Raw genomic sequence first — 19,065 nt, 5'->3', positions numbered from 1 at the left:
AAAAAAAAAAAAGAACAATTCCAGTGTAAGAAATATAGAATCTGTGAAACACATGAGGCAGGGACAGTGGAAACTCTCAGGGGAAGAGAAGGGAAATCAAAAGAAAGAGGAACTGTTGGCTGGGTTGCCAGAGACAGACACCACAACAGGGAACAGAGTCCACTCCTGGTTTCTCTTGAAAGTTTCACAAAGAGGCATAAATAAGACTACCCCACATAATAAGTATCAGGATCCAAGTCTAACCTAACAGACATGAGACAGGGTTTGGGAGAAACTATGTGGTGGAATTCTATTCGCAAGATGATTTTTTGCAGGGCCCAATTAACCATTAAGGGTCCATGGCTTTCAGAAACCTAGAATTAATTATAATCAGAAGTGTACTGGTAGCTGGTTTGAGGACACGCTAACCTATACCTCTTATGCCACATGAAGGTGCTCAAAAGTAGTTTCTCTCTAAAGGAACAGAAAAGGGACTTCTTACCATGTTTTTTCTACAACAGATAGCAAATCTAGGAGTTATGTGCCAGATGTAGCAAGTCTGCTTAAATGTATATACATATATACACACACACCTGTATATATAATAAAAATATATGAAGTGTATTAAAATATACTATATAATTAGTGCATGTGTACACTGTAAAATGGACAGAACCCCATTTTAAAATGATTTGGCCATTGCTCATAAAAGGTAAAGGATCAAGTTAACCTTGGAGACAGAAGTCCAGGACAGGCAACACCAGCTTAAGGTCCCCTATGCACTCTTATTCTCAGAGAGAAAGAGCAGTTTGGTATCCATGTCCCTTTAAGTATTTGCATTTCATTTGAAATCCTCTACAACTGGCATTTACATAGTGATTTTCACAGGCTCTGGGTGTATTGAAAATTAGACCCAGACCAAACATTTTACAGAAGTGACTGAACAGCCCCAACAGCAGCAACATTTGATCGCCATCAGTCAAGGCTGCCTTACAAAAAGACTGTCATATTTGGACAGAAAATACACAAAGAAATACGTGTGCACGCAGCCGGCGATTCAGAAAGTTACTCAGATAATTTCAAAATATAACAAACCCTCACTCAGAAACCCAAAAGCATGACCCAGGAGCTAGAACAGGATGATCTCTGTGAAGCATCATCAGTTCTAGGATTTGCTTTACCCTCACTTTGGTTTGACCTACCTAGATTTTGTTATCCCGAGTACAAACCACTTTCCCTAGTTTTAGGGACTGATGTGCAAAGCATCAAATAGGAGTTTTAAAAGCAGGGAGAAGTTTAGTCTAAGGTTGAAAGGAAAAGTAAATTTGAGTTCTCTACAACAACCCTGCCCAAAAAAAAAAAAAAGTCAGTTCATGTGATAGGCTCTGTAATAGCTTTGAAATCTGTGCAGAATATAATTTACTGCTTACTTTGTTATTCCTTTTCAGTTAAACATCCGCTTTACCACACTGTTGTCTGAAATAGTCTCCCTTATGAGTGACCTTTTAGAGACAGAATATAGTGCAGACAGTTTGGACCACAATTAAGTAACTGGAAATTCCAAGAGCATGGGGAAGTCCAGCAAGCACCTCCACTTACTCCATATAATTGGCTATGTTCAGAACAGACTGAGGAAGAACAGAAGTTCGAACAAATTATGCCAGCTGGGTACCCTCACAGCTTAGCATAATACCCTTTTACAAGGCTACTGAAAACCAGAGCAAATTTAGACTTGAAACTTCAGTAGATTATATCAAAAGTTAAACCAGCTTCTGGGATTGTGGGAAAGGACAGCATAGGAGCACAAGCCCGTTCATCTCACAGATGCACCAAGCTCTGCTATAGTATACGTGAAGATTCAATCCCCAATCTGGAGTTGACCCATCAGCTGGTTACATTCTATAGCAGCGATTCTGAGTGAGGATGCCATGAACTCTGGGGTGCCATGCAATATTAGCATTGTTAGGTGTCCAAACATCTACATATGGTTCACAAGAAAAACCTAGAGGCTGGACCCAGACATGCAGGCACATGTAGTTTGTGGCACTGCAAACCTCTTTGTGGCACGACAAACTTCAAATTTGCAATGTGAGGCCAAAATTTGCTACCGGGAAATCCCAATAGCAAAAAATCCTCACAAAAGAGTGGCGTGGTGCATGCGACAGGAGCCCGCACTGGCAGACATGGAGGTTCAGTCCTCCAGGGAGATGCTATGCCAGCAGCCAAAGTATCACTCCTCTTCTAGCTCTACCCCAGCTCCTTCAGCGCATAGCCATTTCCCCAAAGTAGGGCATTTTGCCTCACACCAAAAGTCATGTACAAGGGTGCGCACAATGGCAAAAAGTAGCGGCATATATTTGTGCTGCTGCTATTTTTGCTGTGACAAACACATGCCCTTGTATGCGGGAACACACCCAGAGACTGCAAATAGGAATCCATAGTGTTAATAGCCATCTGACCTGCTGTGGTCTGAGTCCTTAGCAACCAAGGAACTGCTCCATTACTTTTCTATAGTAAAAAATACGAGCAAAAGCTAAGAGCTGGCATTTTCTGAACTGTGCCTCAAGTCTAACAAGGTTGACAATTACCCTTTTGTAGCATGCAGCTCAAGACATATAGCAGCGATCACTCTGGAACTGGATAGCAGCTTGTTTGCCAAGGCTCTCAGTAGCTGAAAAATTGAACTGTGCGATAGGTAGTATAAATAAAGCAATATCTGCCAAAGCCCTGCCCACAACCTGGAACTCTCCAGAAAGTTACCTCCAGATTAGTTAATCACATTTCATCCATGCTCTCTTTTTTACTTTAAGACAGTATGATCTCCTATCCTTTTGGATTTTGCCCCCTGTGTCCTTCACATGAGGCGCACCTGGGCCAGCTTTGAACTGTTGCAGAAGCCACTCAAAGTGAATTTATCATTCCCCTTATAGGTCCTCTGCGTAGAAGTGAAGGCTGGGAATATTGCCAGGTTTCGGTATAAATTACTGAATCATCATAGCCAAGAGGCTAGATCTTGAGCTCTATTTGTGCATTTAGCATTCATGTTCCTCTAGTTAGATCTCAAGGTAGGATGATTGCACAGATGAGGCAAGCAGAGGGGGTTGGAAACCAAAACTAAATTTCTTTGCTCTGTCATGTTAATTGGAGTGTAGAAGTTCAGTATCTAAATCTTGCTGTTAAAATTAGGAGAGAAAGAAGTACCTCAATAAGCCAAGGTGAATATTTTAGTTAAAAAAAAAAAGGAAAAAAGAAAGTTAAGTGGAAAAAGGTGAGTTACAATGGCCAAGAGGAAAAGCTCTGGCTTGAAAGCCAAATCTTCAAGAAAATAATTCACAGTTCTTTCAGATTTAATCCAAAGAACTGCGCTGCCTGGTACCTAACAGTTTCCTTCTACCCGATTATCCTAGTCCACCTGCTAGTAGTTTTAGATTAACCATTTTGGTAGTGGCAGCATCTTCTAAGCCCAAAGTCTGTTCAGAATTCCATGACTATGCAACGAGCTGAAGAACCTCACCTTGCTGTGACTTTACTTACGTTAATCAGCACTGCAGTAAGTGAGGAAGTTGGTAAAACTATCACCTTGCTTAGTGGAAGCTAGTGCCCACCCTGCATTAAAGTTCATCTCACAGCTTTCAAGTTACATAAAGTCCACAGCAATGTTTAAGGCAGGACCTTTGTACTGCAGGGCACAAGGTCAAGATGGCATCTGAAGGGGTTTGGTTCTCATCAGTGGCACACTTAAGCTAGAGTGCCTTTTTACTGAGCTGGGGATTGCTGACATTTCAAAAGCCTCATGTAATCTATTTTAAGATAATTTTTGAGCTCTAAACATGAAGGAATCTAGACTTTGGCACTTACTCCCCTCTCCAGTATGAAATAGCTTGAATCAGGCTACCTCTAGGATATAAAACAAAGCACATTTGTTTTCACAGGCAGTTGGGATGTTAGTTTGCTAACGTGGTTAGTTGGTTGACCCAGTTTTTTTGCAAGATTGGACAAATGTGTTTGGTTCGAGGAATCTTCCCCCCTTTCCCTTTATTCTATTTTTTGGTACAAGGTAAACTTTAAATGCTATAGTAGTGCTTTTTCATTTATTAAATTAAAACAAGCAGCCTCCCTCCAGTTACATAATACGGTAATACAAGAAACTGACTTGCCTTTATGCTTCTTTGAAAATGCCACCCAATTTTTAAGCCTGTGTTTAAAAAGTCTCAGAATTCCTTTATTAAGCTAAAACAAAGAAAACATTGCTCCATTTTGCAATTTGAAGAAACATCAAGAGGAAGTGGAACAAGGGACTTAAATCCAGAAGCTTGTTTGTTTCATTTTATGTGACGTTTCAGAAACAAGTAGAAGCAAGTAGGAAACTTCCACTGTAATCTTGTCTAATTACAAAAAAATACTACCTGAAATATCCTCCTAAGCCTGCTCTAGGCAAGAAAGTGACACCATCTTAACTCATGATGTTATTTTAAATTGATTTAATGAAACCCCCTTACTTAGAAATGTATTCCAAAGACTAAGTACAGACCAATGCAAAAACCCTGATCCAACCTTCATGAGTTTCTCTAAGCTACAAAGACCATCAAAAGCAAAGGGAACTCACCGTCACCAGGAGAGGGGAAAGGGGAAGCAGGGAGCAGACAAATGCCTGCACTGGCCAAGCCAGAAGGCTCAGGGTGTCTTGCATGTCTCTCATCTTCCGGCATGCAGACCAGCCAAGGACAGCTGAGCAGGCCCATCCCCAACTGGCTGTCAGGCACATGCCCCCCACCCCCCTGCAGTCACCAGATCCTCCCCTATACACCACCCTAGCTAGGTAGCATGGCAGCCTGGGGGGCAGCAGGCAAGGGTGGAAAACAGAACCCCCTTGATCTGCCCATGGCTCCCTCTAGATGGGATCTTCATACTTCAGGGGGCTCTACAACACAGCCCGCCCCCAGCCCTGCAGGCTGGCTCAGTGATGGTCTGACCCCCAGTCTCTCAGCTGTGTGGGTTGTCTGTTCTCCCCCGCTCCCCCCACCATTGACTGTAGCCGAGGGGCCTGGTCTGGTACAGGGATGGGGCTGAGACGATCACTGAGCTGCGTTGCGGAGTGAGGAAGCTTTGCTGTGTGGGCCTCCAGTGTTGTGCAGACCCCAGGTCTGTTGCAAGGTTCCCTCTAAGCTGCACACATGTGACTGCACACAGTAAAAAATCTTGCCTCAAGCAGGGGCAGGGACTGGGGCAAAGTGCGACCACCTCTGTTTTCTTTAAAATGGACAAAAGGAAATATATGGTACTTTCTGATATAGCACAACACCCATGTGATGTGACATCTCAGTGATGTCTTGATATTGGAACGTAATTAGAGGAGGCATAAAACAAGCTCTGAAAAGGACTGACATCCTGAAGTCTCTCCCTCAGTGCACCCACATGGTCATAAATTCTTAGCAAGGGTCCTATATAAAGTGGAGTCCTTTACTGTGGGAATGGGAGGCTGTTCGCATGCTACGGTACACTCAGCAATCTTCAGCCTCATTGAGGGGCCTGCCACAGCTTGGGAAGAGGCTGTGATCTTCCCCAGGGCAGTGTTGCTTTTTCTATCATTCTAGGAAGGCCAATATTTTCCCTGCAGCCTCTGTAAAGCATCATCTTTATATTCATTGCACACAGACCCATCCCTTTACTGCATCTTCTAAGTTAAATGGACCGGACCATTTGGGAACAGACCAAAGCGGCACGCACACGGACCTTTTACCTTAGAGCAGGAGTGGGCAATTATTTCAGGTGGAGGGTTGCTTACTGAGTTTTGGCAAGTCATTGAGGGCCACATGACAGGCAGCGAGGGTCAGATAAATATTAATTTTCTAAATTTTTTAGGGGCCCTGAGGGCCGGAAAGAATGGCGGCTGCATCCGGCTCGCGGGCCTCATTTTGCCCACCCATGCCTTAGAGGGAATACTGCAGCATTCCCCCCTTGCTGGCCCCCGTGTGCCCTGCCAGCTGGGCTGAGGAGCAAATGCTTTGCTGCCTCTGGTCTGTGACAGCCTGGAGGTAGGAACAGCTGGCTCACTAACCCACCTGCCCTGTGAGGCAGGGTTAGCAGGGAGCTGGAAAGCATCCTGGGATGCTAAGGGACTGTGAGATAACTCGAGTTGGGTGAGAATCTGGAACAGAAGTTTGATAGACTCTTGTAACCTAAATTGATTAAGTCTGATACTAGATTATTCCAGTCTTAAACCAGGTCCCACCATTTTGCAATTGGCCTGCATGCACTGAACTTCTGTTCTGTTACAGGTTTAAACTAGTTTCCAATCACTTCATACCAGTTTACATGTTACTGGTGTCCCTGGCCAAAATGTCTTCTTTCAATTTAATTGATCTAGGAAACCATTTAAATTAAACTGGAATAAATATGGTTTAAACAACAATAAAAAGATCCATACATCAGTTTGCACTGTCTTAGCTGAAACAGTGCAAAGCCAATTTAAGTTTAAAAAAAGTAAGAACTAGAAAGTACCTTTAGGTAGGCAACTAGACTACAAAGTGATGGATACCTTTCATGTGCTTAGGCTTGAGTAGGCCAGGGCTAACAGGTCTTAGTACTCCCAAATGTGGCTCCACTGTGCCAGTACCACCACCATACCCTGCCACCACAGCGCCATACCCAGTACCCCTCAACAGGCCTGCAGGAGGAAGGGCTGCCCCCCAGCCCCAAATAATAGTTTCTCCTGCCACCACTGGAGAAGGCTTGCATTAGGAGGCTCCTTCTCTCTCATGAATATGAATAAACAAAATTGGGGAAAAGTCCCAAGAGGACTTTTCACAGAAGCAAACCAATTAGAGCTGTAAAGATTCAGAAAAAAGATAGCAAAAGCCCAGGCCTTAGAAATACACTGCCTTTGCATTACATGGCATGATAAATGGCAAGGTTGCCAAGTTTCAAAACTCACTGAAGTCATCAGGCTTTGGAAAAGTGCCTAGATGAAAAGGAAGAAAAATAAATGGCAACTGTTAAAACAGTACAATCTCCTGTAGACTGTACAGTTGTATCCATTCTAGCAGATCTTTTTGTTCTCAGGAGTCTGTTTTCTCAGCTGCTACTACCCTTTTGCAGGGACTTGCCTCCTGTAAAGTCCCTCCACAGGCACAGAATCACTACCATCCTTGGCCTGACCTCCTGTGGCTTGGTGCCTTTACCAAGACAACAGGGGGGGAAGAAAGGGCAAAATGCTCAGGGAACATTGTCCTTGTATTATTTTACATGTAAGGGAAGGCCATAGCATTCACAAACGGGAAGGCAGGCACAAGAATCCAACTATAAACATGCACAATAGGACATCCAAGATGGTTACAAACAACAGTCTAGGTCCACATACTCAGGATGGGGCTTAAGGAGAAAGGAATCCAGTCAGGAAAGCTGCCCAGCCCACACCTAACATGGACTTGCTTCCCCCATAACAAAACAGAACAAATGGCACTTGTATTCAGTGGCTGTTAACAAGTTACTCATGTTGGGCACGAAGAGTTTTTTCAAGGCTGAGGAAGGAAGCTGCTCCACCCTCTCCGCACTTTCTGAGCTCCCCAGCTTACTTTGCCTTAAGGAGGGTGTCACAATCCCTAATTTAACTACTAACATTTTGCTTCAGCTTCAAACATTCTGCACCAAGGAACTTAGTTTCCCACGAGTCAGCTTTCCCTGCAACCCAGTCTATTGTCATGCAGAAGGGGTGGTGTAAGGCAAGTCAAAAAAGATTTGTGGATGGAATCAATCCCACTCTGCCTCTGAAAGATGAAAAAGCTTCTCTCTCATAATTTGCCTCAGCTCTTTCTACTGCTGGCTTCCGCCTTCAGATCAGCCCAAGCAGCCACAAGAGACAGGTGACAGCCACAAGATTCAGGACAGAACATTGCAATAGTGAAGAATATATTCCAAGTACTAATGAAATGATGCATAGTTAGGGTTAGCAAAACAGAGGAGGGAGAATGGTAAAAATCAAGCTGCTCCTACAACTCATCTTTGGAGCACAAGTACAAGAACACCAATACCAGTACCCATTTGTTCACTACCTCTTTGGAGGTTTACTCTAAAGGCAATGTCTGCTCTTGGAAGTCACAGGCATTATTCACCAGTAGCAGCAGATGACAGTGTAGTTTGTGGCAGGCTTTGACCCCATGTCATTGACTCACCAATAACTGCTCCAGGGCCCTCCCTGCCCTAGCACCACTGAAGAACTACTATGCATCTAACATTTGCTCCCCCTTGAACCATACAGGTCCGGGGGGGGGAAGTGCGGCGTCTTCTCTTTGGTGGGGTTGCAACCACCTTGAGAAAGGAGGATTGGTCCAATTTAACCATTACAAAAATGGGAGGGGGAGGGGAAAGGGGAATATACTAGGGAGTTCCCTTAAACTGAAGCAGTTCATGCAGCTTTACCTGCACCTGCAGATGTGCAGCTGGTACAGCCCTTGGCAGTCATTTAGTCTGAGCAGCACTCTAAACATGGCGGTTAAACTCTAATCCCAGGTGGATGTCTCATAGGTAGCCCCATTATGGGCTGAAGATCCAAGCTTGGGCCTCTGGAGAGTTGTGAATCTTCCCCATGCTTTATGGTGCTAAAAGGTTAACACTCCTTCATTTTATTTGTAAGGGAAGGAGAGGAATCAAAACATAGTAGTATAGCAAATTATGATACCAAGAATTTCCTTCTCTCTCCTTTGACTTAAAGTCCTGACTGCAGAGAACATGTCTTTCTCACCTTGTTATTCATAGAGGCAACACCATTCTCTGAGGAGGCACACATGGAGAAGTTAATGAAGTGAGAGATTTTGCAGCAACTGGTGCAAAAATGAAGAGGTAACCTAATAACCCTTTTGATGCATTGCAACTGGTCAGGTGGTGGAAGCATTTGCAGAGTTAGTTGAAAATAATAACAACAACACGTGGTGTTTCAGCTTTGATCAGACAAACACAATAAAGATAAACCAGACTGGGTGCACCAGATTTCCCCCCAACAACAAAATAAAACCCATAATGTGGGAAAGTTTAGGTCTAGAAAAAAAAACCATGCCCGACACCTTCCTCCCCACCCGCAACCCCAGTTGTAAAAGAATGCAACTGAGATTCTACGCTATGACATTTATAACAGTTTGTATAAGGATAATAGCAATATGCATGATGTAGGCTAGAGGCACAATTTAACAAGTATCAGATTTATTAGATTAACAAAGCAATTGTCCGAGTAGCAGAACCAAGACCATTCTAAATTTGTTTTCTCTTGTTACACAGGGCAGGTGTCCTTCACTTGATCACTTGCTTACTACTGTGGTTTGTACCTGGTGGTAAGTATACCACAACCTGCATTACTGAGTTTTTGTATATGTACCCACAAAGTGCAGATTAACGTATTTTTGGTTCTCAGAGTATTGTTAAGGGTTCTGAATGTACATTTCATAGTCCAACGAAGTGCAGGGGATCAGGACCCGATGATCTGTAAGGTCCCTTCCAGCCCCTAACATCTATGAAACCATTCTTAATTGCACTCCATAGAATCAGCTCTTTAATGAGGAAACAGATCTAAGAGAAGATCTGGGAAAAGACAGGAGCATGCGGCACTTCAAAGATTAATTGATTAGATGCCACCCTACCCTGCCTTCAGACTAACATAGCTCTAACTACCTCTCTGATTATTTCAAGTGTTCACCATATCAAGTTATTGGACTCAGTAGAGGGAATAACAATGAAATATGAGTGCTTGATCCAAAGGTCCCTGGCACTTCATAATTTATGACCCTATATAAATGCAGTGCATCATACTATTACAGGATTGAATTATTGGTAACAGCTAGGTGGCTGTTTGGAAGGCCTAACCCCAAACATGAAGAATTTAAACTTTAAAAAAATTGTTATCTGAAAGCTAATTGGCATATGAAGTAACTTTTCTGTTTGGAACAATTATAAAAAGGCTTGCCCCATTATTTTCCAAAGGCTTTGCAATAGGTCAGGGGAGGATTTCCTCATACAGGTTTGATCTGTGTCACCATGCTAAAAACACAATTCTAATTTTGAATGCACTTTGTCAGTCCCCATGTTGTGAGGTGAGAGCGTTTCTTTTGCCAAATAGATACCACCTTGATTGATGCATGGGTCATGGCAACCCACCATTAAGACACTGGAAAGTTCAATAAAACTTCTGATTCACTTTTCCTTTGAAGAAGTCTGAGTTCAGTTCTTCTGAATGAGGTGCTGAGCCTGCAGATACTCAGAAATGTCACATGTCCCACGTTACATTTAAGAGTAGCATATGGGCTTTTAGGGAACTGAGATATTACTAACCCTCTACATGACGCAACTTAAACAACCAAAGAGACAAGAAAGAAGTGCACTATGCACTACTTTTAGCACTGAAATGGATTGCTGTTTTGTCGTTTACTGCAGGTGTATTTTTTCTGCTTCACTAACCTCGTGAACTGTTAGACGCATTGCATCACAGCCTATTACATCCAAAAGGAACATTCAACATTGCTCATTTCTAAAACCTTTCCTCTCCCCACTTCCCATGCTTATAGTCATTTGCTTCCCCATTTTCTACTGGATTTTAAGCTTCTCAAAGAGTATAAACTATCATGATATGCATCTAAACAAACAGATACTATTTTTCTTAGTCAAGATTATTCGTCACATCTTCTGAAGTGAGACTTTTAGAGCCTGGTTTTACCATCCTTCACACTGACCAATATCCAAGCAATTCTGAAGCATCACTAGGAACGAAGCTCTTAAGTTCTTACTGTAAAAACTGCATAAGTTCTTACTGTAAAAACTGCATAAGTTCTTACTGTAAAAACTGCAGGGGCCCAAAAATAATTACAAGATGTCCAAACAGTCAGACCAGCCTCCTCTGATGAAAGGTAGAACAGCTGTTTAGTATAAGGGATACAAGCTTTTAATTCTGTTGCAGTCAAATGCCCAATGGGGGTGGGGTAGAGGGTCAGTTAAGTTACTTGCTAGGTACACAAGAGCAATTCAGTGAAAAAATAGATGCTGCAGCTAAGCTAGACAAATAGGTACCTAACAAGAAAGGTCCTGCAAGAACATACAAATTGCCAATTTGAGAGATTTTGATGGAATACTTAAAGTTGCTTTGCATTGACACACAATAGTGAACCAGAGGACATTCATGCAGTACTGTAATGCTTATGACAGAAGAGGAATCCCAGAGGATTATGCATCAGAATACATTAATAAAAGCATAACAAACTCATCTTCAACTTGACCCATTAAAGGTCTCACTAGTGTTAACAACAACAACTCTTTTTTAAAGAAGTAAGATTCTTATCTGGAAAAACTGCTGAATCCAAGTGTAAACACTATATCTCTACATCCACTGTTTCCAGGGTTGCAAGTGGTATACAATGTTTTTTGCATGTAGAGCAAAGAGGACAAGATGGAAAGGACGGGGATGAGAGAAAACTGTAGTCTAATAGGACACTACTCACCCCACCTCAGTGCCTCCAGCACTTCGCTACTGTCTGTTCCAGAATTCAGGGCAGAAGCACCATCTCTCTCTTGGCTATGAACTTCTCCAGTTTTATTCCTTCCAGGGGACAAAAGACCCAGAATAAGAGGGGGAAAAAACGAGGAACTCAAAATAGGATCCTTTGGAAAGTCTCTGGCAGGGTACCACTCTTTTACACAGACCCAATCTTTATCTAAGCAACGTTCAGGCAGTCTCTGAAGAAGTAGCCATCCTCTCGAAGGAGACTTGCCCACCAGCAAAACAGCCAAGATTCCTGGCTACAGTGAAGCTTTCCTAGAGGACAGCAAAAGCTAAACACTCATCTTCCTGGTCAACACCCACCTGAGCACCTCTCTCTTAACCCTTTCTCTGACACCAACTGCAGGTGCAGCAGGGCAAAAGTGACTGGACCCCCTGCCTCCTATCATCCCTGTCCTAGCTAGTAAAGGGCTTGCACACTTGATGACAGGAGGAACAGCAATCAGGAAATGGTCAAGTTTGACTGACCTTTGCATGCATTTCTCATGACAAACACACCCATGAAAATTGTAATATATTAAAAAACTAGAAGACAAGGTTTAAAAAATTAATAGGATCAGGAATCAGACTGGGCAATTCCCCCTTTCATTTGTTAAACCCACTTAGCATAGTTTGTCTCAGCTTTGGACTGCATTTGCATTTGGGTGTGGAGATTCTTTTCTACAGTCTCTGCTTGAGTCCATCACCCTTAGAGAGCACCATATAGAAAGCACAGGATTTCACTCGCTCACACTCCTTCAGATATCCCCAAGGCAGAGGGCACATCCCTAAATACATAGACCTGCTAAAATCCCAGCCTTCTGGGGTTTTCATAGGTCCTATGAATAAATGTAACAAACAAAAACAGAGTGAACTATTCTGGACTCCCCCATTCTACTCTGGGTCCTTTGGTTTATCGCAGCCCTACCTCAGAGAGACCCTAACAAGAAGCAGTTCTCAAATGATCCAATAGTTCCTAACCTCAGTTCTCTCCTTCCTTGACTGCTGCATGCGTGTCCTCAGCCTAACACACCCTCTCCACCTGTCCCAGATGAGGTTAATGAAATTCCCAGGTGTTCATCAGCTCCTCTTCAGCCCCCAGTTAATCCCTTTGTGGTCAATGAAGAGCAGGGATCCTGGTTTTCTCTTCTGATTTCAAAAAATCCCCAATTTTCAGATTAAAGTAACCCAAAATTGACCTTTTTCCATGATTAAAATGAAATGCCACTAGCATATATATTGGTGGCATTTCATTTTAATCACAGAAAAATGTGGATTTGGGGTAACTTTTTTTAATCTGAAAAATGGGGATTTTTTTTTAATCAGAGAAAACCAGAATCCCTGATGAAGAGAAATACAGCCCATCTTACTGGGTTTATGCAAGCTGTCTAGCCCTGATCATTACTTGGGGCTAAGCATGACTGTAATTAAAATGCCAGTGAGTAAGACAGCCGCTTGCTTTCTACAGCACCAGAGTCCATGTCAATCCTTACACAGACTGTTTCACAGAGAAGGTTTAACCTCTCTAACCAAAAGAGCTTCATTATCTTTAAACATGCAGGCTGTCTACAACAACAGCCTCTTCTTGCACTGAAAGACAGACTGTAGAAGGTTGTATGTGTAAGTGATGAGGCCCCAATTCAGAAGTCTGTCCATCTTCAGCAAAATACTTGAGCACATACTTATTTTAGGTAGATACTTGACTTCAGTCGGGCTGAGGCACATACTGAAATTAAGCACAGTGCTTGAATGCTTTGCTGAATAAAGCCAGATGTAAATCCCTACAGTCATTTTTTGCTGAATCAGAACTTGAGTCTGAGAAAAATGCAAATATTGAAGGCTTGACACCATCAAATGAAACGATGATGATGTATGGCTATGAACAGAGAGCACTGTTTCAGATTATGGATCTCAACAAGAAAAAACTAAGGATTTGTTTATATCTGAAAGTGAATTCAGGATAGTGTGTGGATTTAGAACATGACTAGTTGTTCCTAAATAACTGTGTAAACAATTCCCCAGCAGTAATAATTTAAAAAATGGCTACCTCACAGTATGGATGCAGAAGCCTTTGTAGGTGCCTAGGATGTAGCACAATTTTTTAAAGGCTGGTCACCTAGTTAGCTCTACTGACCTGGTTTTTTCTATTACTGATTCTCAAATGTGGTCATATCACTTCCAGATAAATAGCTGCAATGAACTCCAGTAGTGAGCAAACCAACAGATATTTATCAGGACAGTTAGCCCTTCCAGGGGCCATCAGTTGCCATAATCCTATTCAAACTGTAGGCCAGGCCCATGGAGAACAAGAAACTCAATCTCCTGTATCAAAAAGGAAGTGCAATAGCTATCTTTACCTTTTGTTAAAATTCGTATTATATCATAGAAAATAAGCCTGAAGACAGATATTTTCCAAATTTAGTAGCTAATAAAATTTATCAAGGATAATTCCATTAAAAAGTATAAGGCACCCAGGTGCTGCAATTAGTAGGAGATATAAAAATACCTCAGATAAACTTAGAAGGTACAGTAGATTCCTCTTATTGGGATCACTTTGGGACATAGTGACTTGATTCTATTAACCAGCTGATTACATTAAAAGGAGACCCGTTTTTTTAAGACGACAGATACTCACTCCTCCTCCACAGTCCCCTGGCCTTCCTCAGGCCTCTCACAACCCCCCTCCAGTCCCCACAGCCCTGCTGGTGCCCCTTGCCCCCACCCATAGCCCCCTGGCCCACCAGCCCTGGAGGGGGGCCCCAGCTGCCAGGGATATGGGGCCAGGGGCCCAGCTCCACAGCCCCCTTCCCCTGGCAGGAAGCGACGGTTGCTGCACTGGAGCAAAGCCCAGCTCCCCACCTGCTGCTGCTCGCTGTGGGCTCGGGTCAGGGGGGTGGAGCCAGCTCCCCAGTGAGGCGCACACTCCCGGAGAGGCAGGGGGGGAGCTACGCCCCTCAAATCTGTGTGTGGGGTGGGGGTAGGCATGGGCAGAGAGAGCAGTGATGTGGGATTGCAATCCTTAAAGCTACTGTGTACACAGGGGTTGCATTGCCAAGGAGCCTGGCACTCATCCCACTTCATGCTGGGGTCCCAGCCCTGCCCAACTCCATCCCTCCCTCCCTACAGGGGCTCAGTTCCCTGCCCCTTCCACCCCACCACACTTACCTGTGGGAGCTGCTCTCCAGGCTGCCTGGGGCCATGTGCATGTAAAGTACATGCCTATGGTGCCCCCTGCTTGACTGCCCTGTTCCTGCTCCCACCCAGCCCCCTGCAAGCTGGAACTCTGCCAGCCTGCAGAGGGCTCCTCACAAAGCTGCAAAGTCCCCAGGCTTCTCCGGTAAACTGATCCTAAAATTCCAAAATTGTGATTCTAATATGAGTGATTTTTACATGTAATAATATACAACTGGTTTTGGTTTGCCCACGTTGATTCAAATAACCGGATGATTCTATTAACCAATGATTCTGTAAAGCGGAATCCACTGTATCTACTACTGTTGGCAGATAGCTTCTGTTTTCAAGGTGTCAGAAGTTGGTACACTACCATTACAGTCAGTGATAAATTTAAAGCAAAAATTCTGAGTGGTAAGAAATAGAAAGTTCAGGTGCTCAAAAGTTCTCAGGATTTTTCTCTTGACACTATCAACTTTTTTCACACTCAGCATTTTTATTATTACAGTGGTTCCTCAACCAACTTTGTGCCAAGCAATCAATGGAGACACTGCTATTCTGCCTTGTGCCAATCAGACATCTGAAAAACTAAACATGAAGAAGTATTCAGTATACTGGCAGGTTGAGTCATCGGTAGTGCATTTTTTTCATAATGGGGCAGAATCACTGAACAATCAGCTTAAAAGATATCAGAACAGAACCAGGCTCTTTCTGGATCAGCTGGAACATGGTAACTTTTCTCTAATACTCTCTCAAGTTCAGCATGGTGATGAAGCTGTGTATACCTGCATCTACAGAAATGGAGAGACCAGAGCAATAGGGAAGCATGCAGTTAGACTGAATGTCTCAGGTAAGACTATTAAGAGTTGAACTTAAAGGGAGGGAGTGAAGAGGGATGATTCTCCACTGAGCTTATTGTAATGATGGAATTGCATGTTGCTTGTGCTAGGGATGATTACAGTTTTTCAAATTTAAGTTCCTCCAAGTTTTAATCTCTCCAGTCTGTGATTTGATTGGAAGAATGAGATATGGGATGAGGAAGGCAGGATGGAGAACCTTTGGGAAGCTTCAGTGTTGCACATCTGCATAGCATCCAATGGTCTGAAGAAGGATCCCACCCACTTTCCCCTCTTTAATGACACTGACAAAAAAACATGCCTCAAACTTTTTCCAGAATTTGGAGATTGATATTTACAAATGCTACTGAGTACACCCTTTCCTTTTGCTACTGGAAGGCATGGAGAATAACAGTCAGTGAAGCAAGATTAGCTTGACCTGCATGGGCCAGAGACAAAGCCCAGTGGAGTTGATGAAAAGACTCACTGATTTATTTATGAGTGCAGAAAAAGGGTCTGTATTCTTTCAGATTAATTATTAATTACCTTTGCACCTGTGACTTTATTAGAGTTGCTGAAAAGTAAAGAGAAAATCCATTGTACAGAAAAGGAGGCAGCAAGGTCAGTCTATCTCAATAGCTCATGGGACACAGACTTAATTAAGTATGCAATAAAGATCTTTTCTTCTGTATGAAAATAAGTGAGGTCATGACAAATACTTGAATAATGCTGGCTACTTATACTGCATAAAGATTTAGTTTCTAGGAGCAGAGCTGGGAAAGATAATATTTTTTGGTAGCTGAATACAAAAATTGTGGGGGTGGAGGAGCTAACATTGGGAAAAACAAAATACAGTTGCTTCAGTGTTTTATATAACACGATACCTAGAATTTTTTCTTCAAAGATTATATAAACCATCCTAAAACTTATTTTTAATTAGATCCATTTTTCAAGGGAAAATGATGTTTTGAATTAAAAAATCTAAGTGTAATTTGGAAAGCCGCAAAATAAAACATTTTGCAATTTCTGTAGTGAGCCATTTTGTTTGTTGAAATGTAAAAATGAAATATGTTGAATTTTAAAACTATTTTATCCCATATCTTTGGCCAAACCTATATCAAAGTTGACCTTATTTTGTAAGCTGTTTTGCAATGTCCAAAAAAAGTCTGTTTATTGGCAAATATACAGTTCATCCAAAAAATCTTCCCAGCTCTATCTAGGAAACATGTTTCTTCATCTTGCTTACATATACATGACTGACTTGAATGTTGTTTTCTTTCAAATTCAAGATATCCAGCCAATAGAAGGAAATTCTCTTTACCTTGGTAAGTTATGCACTACTGAAAAAGCCATTGGGTACACTAGGGTTTCCTTCACCCCTGATTTGTATGACTCATTGTGAGCCCTTCTAAGCAAGGGAAGGCCCAATAAAGATTCAGTTTTGTCTCTCATTGGCAATACTCCATACTGTTCCCAACAAAATGCAGTTAGGAAGTACATGGGTTCAGCATGGGAAAAAAATCCTATTTGTCTCCTAGATGAGAACACATCTACCACTAGAATAGTCCAAACTCATAATAAAAAGAATTACAGTGCCAGCAGCCACTACTTCTTTTTTGTTGTTGTTGCTAATATGGCACACGTGTGTACACACAAGTTCAAGCGAATGGGCAGCTACTGGGGTTTTACAATGGACAAAAGAACTTCTCCATAAATACCCTTAGTTTGGATGAACTGTTAAATCAAAAGGTTTGGAAAGGCACTTGGGTAATATATTAATAGATGCTCTAATAATACTTAGGGCAGATGGCTTCATGTAAGTCCTTGCAAGAAAACCTGAAATGGTTTTCAGTTTTTCCTGGTACAGTTCTGTAGTACAATGCAGCTGCTAAATTCTAAACTTATTTACCTTGTATAATTGGCTGCACTAGGGTCCTTTGTAGAAACTTCTTGATCATGTGAATTATGACCTCAGAATCTGAGTTATGCAGATACATTAGTTTTATAACAAGAAAATTAAATGCTTCGACCCTTGCATGTTTGTTTCCAAGTACTTCCAGAACATCAAAGACAAGACAGGGTGCTGAGTTTCTAGCATAGGAGAGCTAGTGGAGAGTAACTGTACCCTATATTCTTACACCCCCCTACCCCAAATAGCATGCACCTTCTTTTTTGAAAGACAGAAAGAAGAAAAAAATATATTTTCGTAAGCTATGGCTGCACAGAGCAGGGACAGGGCCTAATCTTTAACTGACTCACTTTCCCTTTCCTCCTTAACTAAAGCTGAAGCCTTAGCTGCTGCTGAAGATTAGTCTTCATGTGTGGATCTAAGATTTTAAAAAGAGATAAATAGTCTCCAGGGCTGTGAAATAGGAGGATAGAGGCCATGAGCAGCTAGCAGGCAGCAAAATTGCCCTAAAAAGGTTAACTTAATTAGAGGAATATCAAGACTATTCAAAGGAGAGATGATCTTTAATCATTAACACCTCTGGAGTGAAAAGCCATGAAACATTAAGTCAACTGATTTCCTCAGTTGCCTGGGTAGTAATACCACAGCTGCTGCACTGTGGAGCAGGAATCAAAGCAGGGTGCTTCTATCCTGGGCAGAAAATTAGCTTCCCTGTTTACTACACATACTCTAATTTGGAGATGCTGATTTAGGTAGAAAATGCATATTGCATGTTAGGAAATATGGTACATTAAGCAAATGTCCTCCAGTTCTGAGCTGTCTTCCTCAGTAAATTCTCTGCTTCCCATCCTAATTATGGCCTAAAGAAGGAGTGGCAAACTTGCAGCTTGGGCAACTAGTGTGTGTGCCATGCAACAGATAAGGAAGGGGACAGACACAGCAGATAGGGCAAGAAGTGGAAAGAGCAAGAGATCATACAGGGGCTGCAGGTCTTGAAGCAGAAAGCATAGCAACAGATTGGGAAGGGAGTTCAGAGCAGGAACCAGAAGAGAGAACAGGATGGCAGGCAGAAGAAAGGGAAAACGATTAGCGTGGCACTTGAGGATGATATGTGACTAATTTATGCCACATCTGCCAAAAGGGTTGGCCCCCACTGGCCTGAAGTATTGATGTTAGCTTTCCAGATTCCTAATTTGCTTCATAAAACTATTGCCTTTTGTGAGGTATGCTTACTGATTTATTTTAGATCAACAACATAGTCAATTCTGGAATCAGTAGCCCTGAACTTGTACAGCTGACAAAGCATGCACACATACCATGACATCACTGTCAGGCCACAGAAAAAGAGAGAACACCAAAATCTTAAACAAACGCAAAAAAATACATTGTTTTTTGGTCTCGTTAGAAGTAGCAGCTCTCAGCTTAGTAGGTCACTTGCAATAAGCATCTTTAAAATTCCAGGAAATGGCCCTCTCAAAATTTAAAAATCAGCAAAAACTACAAAATGCAAAGGTGCTCCTGACCCAACAGCCTCTCAGAGGACAATGGGGTAATTTCAAAGTGCTGATTTCATAGATTTCATAGACATCAGGGCTGGAAGGGACCTCAGGAGATCATCGAGTCCAGCCCCCTGCCCAAAGGGCAGGAAGTCAGCT

General features: G+C 42.4%; 1 protein-coding gene across 7 annotated transcripts in view; it reads left to right on the top strand.

The window, feature by feature from the left end:
- LOC109305881 (CD276 antigen homolog) overlaps positions 1–19,065 on the top strand; it is a 45,292-nt gene that overhangs the window by 19,611 nt on the left and 6,616 nt on the right. For 5 of the 7 annotated variants that reach the window (XR_002099751.1, XM_019529034.1, XM_019529033.1 and 2 more), the window contains 4 exons: positions 8,734–8,817; positions 9,250–9,302; positions 15,174–15,515; positions 16,791–16,826. Coding sequence is in view for 6 of the 7 variants with exons in the window: in XM_019529034.1 (XP_019384579.1) it covers positions 8,810–8,817; positions 9,250–9,302; positions 15,174–15,515; positions 16,791–16,826 (439 nt within the window). In the remaining variant the exon portion in view is untranslated. Of the gene's footprint in view, positions 1–8,733; positions 8,818–9,249; positions 9,303–15,173; positions 15,516–16,790; positions 16,858–19,065 lie in introns of all 7 variants that reach the window. The other 2 variants (XM_019529036.1, XM_019529035.1) reach the window with 2 other exon arrangements.

Source organism: Crocodylus porosus, unplaced genomic scaffold (genome assembly GCF_001723895.1).
Source record: "Crocodylus porosus isolate Cpor-Errol unplaced genomic scaffold, CroPor_comp1, whole genome shotgun sequence".
Classification (NCBI taxonomy): Eukaryota; Metazoa; Chordata; order Crocodylia; family Crocodylidae; genus Crocodylus; species Crocodylus porosus.
This window is presented reverse-complemented; position numbering and strand designations above follow the sequence as displayed.